Below are 9,218 nucleotides of genomic sequence, written 5' to 3'. Positions count from 1 at the left end.
TTATCATAAAAATAAGGAGTAGTAAATATTATTATACATGGTATTAAAAAAAATGTAAATATACATAAATGTAAAAAATGATGTATAAAAAGGATTTAAAGGGACATATTTGTCATTTACCTATTTTATCTCGGGATAAGTTATCCCGGGATTACTATACCACCTATGGGGAGGGATAACTTATCCCGGTACTAATTATTAAACCCGGGATAAGTTATCCCGGACTTGCCAACCAAACAACATAATTTTTTTTTATCCCATCACTATTTTCTTATCCCATCACTATTATTTCTAATCCCTCACACCAAACGAGCCCTTAGAGAAAGGTTATAGTTACTCCTCATCATACTTGGAGAGTTAACTCTCATTTTTCTACCCTTGTACTTTTAGAAAAGGGTTATAGTTACCCCTCGTCATACTTGGAGAGTTAACTCTCATTTTTCTACCCCTATTATCTATGTGGCACTCATGTAAATCTATTTTTATTTCAATTATTACATTTAAACAATCATTTCAAATAATCAGAATAGTCACTTATTAAAGTACCAGAGATTATCTGATCTTTAAAAGATCAAAGATAAACACACCCAGAATCCAGAATTCTGCGCAAAGAAAAAAAGATCAGATCAAATTTAAACATAAAACATTTTTTTCTACATCTCAACTTTCTCTTAAAATTTCTTGTCAACGAGATCCTCAATCAAGTTAGCAGCATCTTGAACTGGTGCTAAAACTGGCAAAAGAACTTTGCTTAATAACGCTACTTGTTAGAAAAGTAGAAGCGGGGAGAAGAAAGAATTATTTTGAAAGGAAATTTTAATTGAATTAAAAATAAATACACGTGAGTGCCACATAGATAATAGGACAGGAAGATGAGAGTTAACTCTCCAAGGGCAAATATGAACTCATAGTTGGATGGTAAGGACAAATATATCAAAAAAGTATGATGAGGGATAAATATAACTCTTTTCTAAGAGTAGAAGGGCAAATATGACCCTTTTCTGATAAAAAAATAGATGTATTAAAATTGGTAAACAATGAAATTGTGGGAATTTAAAGCAAAAACACTTGTTTTAAATATTATTAAAGGGCAGTGTTATATTTCTTACACCCTTTTAAAACACTGAATTGACTTTTGTGCAAAACAAAACGCACGGCCAAAATAAGGCACGTTTACGCTGTAATGGATTGGTTGCATTAATATGAATTGAGCTAATAAAATAGGCAGTTCATAACCAAAATTTAAACAAATTGAACAAATTATGTTTCCGTCTAAATTTGCTGCCATAGTGGAGGACACTTTAGTCAACCGAAAGAAAAACTTACATTCCCACACAAAGCTCAAAACGCCCACATCAACAGGCCAATGACATACTAGGGGCACATCTGAAAAACACACTCGTATTCCAGTCTTCTCAAGTCAAATGTAAAAAATTTGACGCCATCCACCTTATTATATCAACTTTGACTTCGATCAAGTTACAAAGCAGACAAATGTGACTCGGACTATTAGACTAAGGACCAACCTACTCCAACATTTTTACATTGAAATTTAACAATCGCCATAAATTGGATAAAATAAAATCCTCCAAATAAGTTTTGGAAAAGGGCTCAAATGAAAACATTGAGATCAAAAATTTCAAATCTAAAGTTAATTACTATATTATACCAATAAGAGTTTGACACGACAGAAAATGAAACCTAAAACGAACTATTTAACAAAAACGTAACTAGATAGAAAACATAATATAGCAACATTATCAACAATGTGCAAGTCTAGCTTAACTAGCTAGCACACAGCCTCCACAATAAGTCTCTTGTCATTATTACCACAATTGGTCGTTCCAAACACACTCTCAGATGCTTGAACTAAGCATTTCTCCTTTCCAATACATTCTTTTTCAACAACAGAAACAACATCTTGCTCACTTGAACAACTTCCCTTGCCAAACGATCCACAACTTCCTTCCGTTTCACCAAAATTGGCGAAACGAATAGCACTTATTGGACGACCATTGCATGACAATTCCATTGTTTTGTTCTCATAAGCACTTCCACATGCCATTCCAACTTCAATTGTTTGGAAGTTTACAAGTGATGGATTCCCACCAAATTCTTCAAACAACACCAATGTATTCTCATCGCTAGACAAGAACGATCGTGGAACATGGTACCTACAAAACCAAAGTCTCAAATAAATTAATTATAGTACTGTCAGTATATATATATGATGAATAGGATCTATAATAAGAATACGAACCATCTTTGAGTAGGCTCGCCACATTTGGAAGTACATTTGTCTGCAGAATATGGACCACGATAATCACACGGATCGAGAGAGCAACTTCCCTCAGCCAAATAACTAGGCCAATAACGACCTATACTTTGTCCATTAACCCATGCTGTTCCTTTGCCCAAACCTTGCATGTCCACAACAACTGGAGCATTTCCTAGTGGAGCTTTGAACGTAGTCTACGTCGAGCACGATTAAAAAATACAATCAACACTACTACTAGAAAATAAGAAATTAGCGACTGACAAGATTTTATATATATAGTGTTACCTTGTACCATGTCATCATTCGATTGATTGGAACATCATGTGAGTCCCATTTCCGTGTATTGTACTTTGGATTTTCATCAAATAACTTATTATTAATACCTTTCAAACCTACCGTATATGACCATTTGTGAGAAGACAGATCCTTAATGATACTCTCATCACCAATTTTACCAATTATTTCAACTGGACCAAGGATTCCACTTTGAATTGTATCAAAATGAGGTCCATAGTTCTGTTAATTTACAAATTCAATAAAAAGAAAAAGATATTTACATTAATTAATTTGGTTACGACATAATATAAACTAACCATTAAAAAAAAAGTACCTTCAAACCAACAGTAGCACTAAGCAATGATATATAATTCTTGCCAGGATTCAATTTAACCTTCTCCTCAAATACATAATTGAAGATTCCATATGTTGCCCAATCGGAACCTACATAATTGAAGACTTGTTATTGCATGCTAAACGTTTTTCAGTTGACTGTTATGTTAAAAGGGAAAAATAACAACTAAAGCAATTCTTAATTTCTTACCTAGATATTGTCCATTGACATAAGCATGAAGGACATGGCCACTAGCATTGACTCTTAGTTTCATATCATCACTCCAGATTGGATCAGTCTTGTTGATATAAACACTATATATTTTCATTCAATACACATATCAATATAGAAAAATGTAATCGAATTTTTCGAGTTTATAATATTTAGATAATAACGTAACTTACGTTGTCATGTACCACAAGTAGTCACTAGTATCATTAACAACTTTTTGATCAAGCAATTCATGGACAGAAGATTGACCTCTTCCAAGAATTATAGCATCATCGATCATTTCGGGTCTCCATGACCATTGGAGAGAAATTGGTTCGTTTTCAGCATCGTTCAATTTCTTCACCATAATCGAAGTTTGAGTATTCACCTACGTATATACAAACGAAATTAAAAAAATTAACGATGAAAAATAAAAATAATTTTTCGATTTTTTTTTTTTTGGTTTACCTTGGCTGTGTTGTAAACTTCAGTGATGCAATCTGGAAGAATGGTAACAGACCAAGCTGGAACATTGTAATTGACATTTTTATATGATATGGTTGCATCTGTGGTCTCATTTGCATTACTAAAGAAGCAACTTGATTCCCCATCCAATGAATACATAGTGACCTAAAATGCGTTTACAAAAAAAGTTGTATAAAAATGAAAAAAAAAAATACTAATAATCTAGAAATAGGAGAATTCATAGAATCATTTTTTTTCCAAAAAAAACATACCGCAACAGAATTTCCAAGATTAGTGTTGTTGACACTGCCACTGGTAAGAATTTTCTCCATGGAGTGCAACACATCATGAAGTTCCTTCAAATGACCATATTTTGGCTGGGCCAGGTTTCCTTGAAGATAAAAACCAATGCATTAACAACAACAAACAAACAAAATACCCATGAAACTCCACAAGTAAGGTCTAGAGAGGTAGAATACATTTACGTTATCATAATAGATAAATATATTTATTTTGATTTCAATTAATAGCAAAACTATTACAAGTAATCATGAAAGATTAACAACTTCATATAACATATCACCACTAGTAGAAACAAAGGTTTTTCACGCGGTGAATCAGTGGAAATTTAATTTGTATTACAAAACATAACTTTTCTACTCATTTTCGCTCGAACTAGCTCACTTGGAAAATTATAGTGGAAACAGATTCTCGCTGAAATAGTGGAAAATCAATTTTTAAAATTTTTCATATGAAAACATTACTATTTTTTCTTTTATTCAATCAAAATATCGATAGAAGTAAGCATTGAACATTTTTCTGTTGAAAATGCTTATTTTTCTAGTAGTGAACAATGCATAAAAAATTAGTAAAACATTGAAAATTCAAACAACGAAACTTACCAAATTCATCAAGTGGTGCATTATAATCATATGTGGTTGTAATATATGGACCACCAGATGTTCTACCAAAATTTGTTCCACCATGGTACTAAAACAGACGAATTTAATTTGTTACGTTTGCTATTATAACAAATTATTAATCAATTAATGCAAAACATAGCATAAACCAAAATAATATAATTATAATATGAAATAAAAGAATATTAAGAAAAAGACTACCATATAATAGTTTTGGAATGTTCCACCAGTTTGGTAAAATCGTGCAACAGAATAAGCAAGGTCTTCTGTTGTTCTTAAAGGATCTTTGCCACCCCAATTCTTGAACCTTTTAAAATTAATTAAATAAAAGTAACACAATTCAATATTCAATGTTAATTAATACAATAAAAATTATTGAACAACTAAATAAATATAATCATATTTACACATTCCATTAAAAAACTTGGGAAAATTGTATGAAATAACAAACTATTAAATTCAAATTAAATGTTATAGCCATAGTTTATTTTAATTGTAATTCGCAGCAAACATACCCTTTTTTTTGACATCTGATTCGGTATACAATTAGTCATTTTCGGTATACAATTAGCCATTTTATACATTTCGGTATAAAATGTATAAAATATGTTTGTGTTTGTATAAAGCTAGAGATAAGTGTATATACAAATACAAATACATATATTTTCATCCTATATACTTATAATTATAAAAATACATATTTTATTATACAAATTACAATGTATAAATGAATTTATACAAAACTGAACAATTTGTATAAAATTAGATGTTTGTAGCGAACTATACAAATCAACAACTCCATAGCAAACATAAAATTTGATATGGAGCGCAATTATGCAGACTATAGCTAAAACATACAAATATGATTTTTGTGTTTGCTATACGTGAAAGTTGCTCAAAAAACTTACCATCCAGTCCAATTTTCAGTCCACATCTTTGGGCTATTTGGATTGTTGGGTGTAAACTCATCACAGTAATAACCATTGCACGTGTTTATCTGGAAACAAAGTATATATGATTTTATTAATTACATCTAATAGAAAACCTTTTTGCTAAAAAAATAATGGCTAATTTGCAGAATTACTACTAGTTTAGGAGTTTAATTACTTAGATTCACGCGTTAGTTTGAAATAATATTATAAATCTTATCAGATTTTGGATTTTAAATATATGTATGTAGTGCGACCAGATACATGTATCTGGATTACATGAGATCAAAATTAGGTGTAATTTGTTCTAGATACATTTTAACTCTCTCGCTCCTCTCTCCCTCTCCATGTATCTAGTCCTAAATACATGTATCTAGTGTGATTCTATTTCATTCGCCTCTCTTCTATCGCTAGTAGCAAAAATGCATGTATATATATAGGTGTATATGACTTGCAATCTAATATGAAATCATTAATTAGTGAGACAATATGTAATCATTTCAAACTATAGGGAGAATTAGTAAATATGGTAGGAGTGTTTGTCTAAATAGGTAGCTTTTAAAAATAATAATTGATCTATACACTATTAGAAATAAAGGTTTTTCCCCTCCCAACTTAGTGAGATTCAGTGAGAAATTTGTGCTATAGAACATGATAATTTTCTACTCATTTTTCACCGAACCAGCTCACTAGAAAAAGGCATGATGAAAAATTCAATTCAAAATATCTACGGGAATAACAACTGAACAATTTTCAATGAGAAATTCATTGGAAAAAATATTGCTTTTAAATAGTGTATATTAACAATGATAAAATAGAGAGAAATTAAATTAAATTACCATGGGTTGTGGTGCATCAGATTGTTGGCACATAATCCATGGAACACCAACATTAAGTGATTGAGCCATATTAGAACACCATTGAATATAAGCTTTGCCAGCATCACCATAAGCTTCTTGTACATTTCCAAATTCATTCTCAATTTGTGCTAGAATTATTGGACCACCTTGAGATGCAAATAACTTCTCTTGTTTCACCATGTCAACTATTAACTTTGTAAAATTTTCCATCTCATTCTGAAATAATAATAATAACACCACGTGAACATAACATCATTACGATACGTAATAATTCAGTTTAATTAATTAATTACTATACCATATAAACTCCATTAGCTGTGCGAAGCTCAATTCCAGGCATATTATGCAACCATACTGGAAATCCTCTGAACAAAATAAAAATATTTTTTCACAATTTAGTACTATTTTGAAAGAACAAAATAAAAACAAAGTCATGTTACTAGTCACGTAGGTACCCATAGTTCCATTCAGCACAAACATAAGGTCCAATACGAAGAACAGCATAAAGTCCTTCATCTTGAATTGTTTTGAGGAACCTTATCAGATCTAAATTCCCCGAAAAATCGTATTCGCGGCGAGATGGTTCATGTGCATTCCAAAATACATATGTTTCAATTGCATCCAATCCACCTTCTTTTGATTTCTTTATCAAATCAGGCCACATCTACGCAAACAAATTCGGAAAAAAAAAACAAAGGTTTATATGTATATATATATGTACATTTTCTCAAAAAATTATATTATATATACCTCAGGAGTACTCCTAGGGTAATGAATGGATCCAGATAAAAGAATTCTTCGTTCTCCATTGATGGTAATTGCTCTTCCGTCATGAGAAACTTGATAAGCATGAATAGAACTAACAAGGTATAACAAAAAAATGAAAAATAAACAAATCTTCATAATGGAAATGGCTGTGAAATTTAACCAAGCTTTTAAAATTCAAATAGTTTATAAGTGGCTAGGCATATATATATAATGGGATTGTAATATACCATAAGTCTTTATCCTAAAAAGAAATTTAAACGGCACTTTTAGTAAATTTATTTTTGAACCACATTTGGATAAGATCACATTCAAATGACACAGAAATATAGAAGACTTCTAATTAATTACGTTACCTATCACACTACAACAGATATATTAGTGGCAATTCCTCTTTACTGCAGTAAAAAAAAGTTTAGTGATAATTGAATTAATGCAATTATATTCAGGATCACTAAAATTGAATTGTATTATTACTGCTAATAATTACTGCAGAAAAAAAGTTATCCTATAATAAATACGTTTAACACTCTGATTGTATCATTGTCATCCATTGTATTGTATTGTATCATTACCATATCTATAATAAATGACTCTTAGGAATTAAGCAAATAATATATTTTCTAACTTAAATAATATAAATATTTAAAAAATAACAAAACTAATACAAATATATCCATATAAAAAAGTTAACCAAAATAACAATAACGCAATATATACGACAACATTTTAAATAATATTTTATAAAAACCACTTACTTCTACTGTTAGGATTCTATCTCCTCGAATATAGTTGATACAATAATATGATGAATATATTACTTTCATGTATTTCACATTAATATATTTAACCATTCTTCCCCATTTCGCAAAACATGCACCTAATTTCTAAAATGATTTATCTTTTTAAACTTCTAAGTAAAATTAGTAGTATAATTGCTTTGTTGCTTAAAATATAAATTATTTACTTCAATACTAACACTACGTTAGGAAATAAATACAGGGTATATAGTTTATTCAATTGCATTTACCAAGCATATATTTTATTATAATATTCATGATCATTAGCATTTTAATAAAAAGTAGAAATAAGTAATTAATGTTTGATTCTTTAACATTAATTACTTATTTCTTTAAGACTTTTTTAAAATGCTAATGATCATGAACTTTATAATAAAATATGTTCTTCATTTAATTAATTTTAAAAAAATATGCAAAGTGAAGTAAAAGTGAAGAGAGACAGATATTTTAACTTTGGTACTATTTTTTCAACAACATAAAACTGAATACGTCTCTAACCAGCATTAATAACTTCCCGTTAGTTTTTCGGCTGATTTTAAGGGACTAGTAGTTCACTTTTAATGGTACATTATTTTTAAAAATATTTTTTTTAATTTATTATTTTTAATATATCAAACAAATTATCTTATTTTATACTTTATTTTTGGCATTAATTACCTATTCTCATATCATTTTTCACGATATAATGCTAAATATTAATTTTTTATTTTTTAAAAAAAATTTAAAGGAGTGAGGCTCAAAGGCCTCCTTTAATAAAACAAAAAATCTGTACTACTTGCCACTAGCCCAACAAAGACAAAGCAACAAAATAAATAAAATAACAAAACAAAAAACCAAAATAGGCATTTGCCTAAAATGGAAAGGAACAGGGAAAGTGATGTTTGGAACGGAGACGGAACTTCTCGCATCTGCCACTTCAGATCGGCGGCAACTTTCCGGTGGGACTCATCCTCCATATCTGACCTCTCCACTTCTTGAATTCTTGAAGGGCGGTGAGGAGATCAGATGCTCGTCTCGTTGTTCTCCAAATGTAATACCTCCAGCTAAGTATATTTCCTTCCGTATGAAAAAATCTCACCTAATATTTGAAGTTTACATGTACTTCTAGGCTCTAGTAGTTGGGTTCTTGTCTTGTCTCGAGATTTCGGGTTTCATCAATGAAGGATGAAGACTGATGCTCGAGGTAATTAGTCGTTGCTCTTCTTTGCTTATTCCCCAAATTACTAGATCTTACATTGTCTCCATTGTGTAAGGAAAAGAATTTTGTAACATAGTAATCAACTAGCATCAAATCTTTTCCCTATTATTAATCTTCGATAGAATGAACTTCTGAGAGGCTAATACCACACATCAAAAGATAAATTCTAGGTTCTAGATTATC

General features: G+C 30.3%; 1 protein-coding gene across 1 annotated transcript; it reads right to left on the bottom strand.

The window, feature by feature from the left end:
• Positions 1-1,789: 1,789 nt before the first annotated feature.
• Positions 1,790-7,175, bottom strand: LOC102590878 (beta-galactosidase 15-like). Its single transcript, XM_015305747.1, has 15 exons — positions 7,023-7,175; positions 6,728-6,936; positions 6,571-6,637; positions 6,252-6,488; positions 5,392-5,480; positions 4,685-4,790; positions 4,466-4,553; positions 3,836-3,954; positions 3,567-3,728; positions 3,293-3,486; positions 3,099-3,202; positions 2,889-2,998; positions 2,564-2,794; positions 2,261-2,472; positions 1,790-2,174 (listed from the first exon to the last, which is right to left on the bottom strand). The coding sequence occupies exons 1-15, from the start codon at positions 7,173-7,175 to the stop codon at positions 1,790-1,792; spliced, it is 2,466 nt and encodes an 821-aa protein (XP_015161233.1).
• Positions 7,176-9,218: the final 2,043 nt, after the last annotated feature.

The sequence above is a fragment of the Solanum tuberosum genome, unplaced genomic scaffold (assembly GCF_000226075.1).
Source record: "Solanum tuberosum cultivar DM 1-3 516 R44 unplaced genomic scaffold, SolTub_3.0 scf01032, whole genome shotgun sequence".
Lineage (NCBI taxonomy): Eukaryota > Viridiplantae > Streptophyta > Magnoliopsida > Solanales > Solanaceae > Solanum > Solanum tuberosum.
Note: the sequence above shows the minus strand (reverse complement) of the source record. Positions and strands in the feature narration are given on the sequence as shown.

What these genes read in the sequence shown, in the direction of transcription:
- LOC102590878 (XM_015305747.1), bottom strand. Translation starts at nt 7,175, where the DNA reads ATGAAGATTTGTTTATTTTTCATTTTTTTGTTATACCTTGTTAGTTCT. An exon ending in ACCCTAGGAGTACTCCTGAG is followed by an intron (nt 6,937 to 7,022) that starts GTATATATAATA and finishes TTGTTTGCGTAG; the next exon opens with ATGTGGCCTGATTTGATAAA. An exon ending in AAGTTTACAACACAGCCAAG is followed by an intron (nt 3,487 to 3,566) that starts GTAAACCAAAAA and finishes GTATATACGTAG; the next exon opens with GTGAATACTCAAACTTCGAT.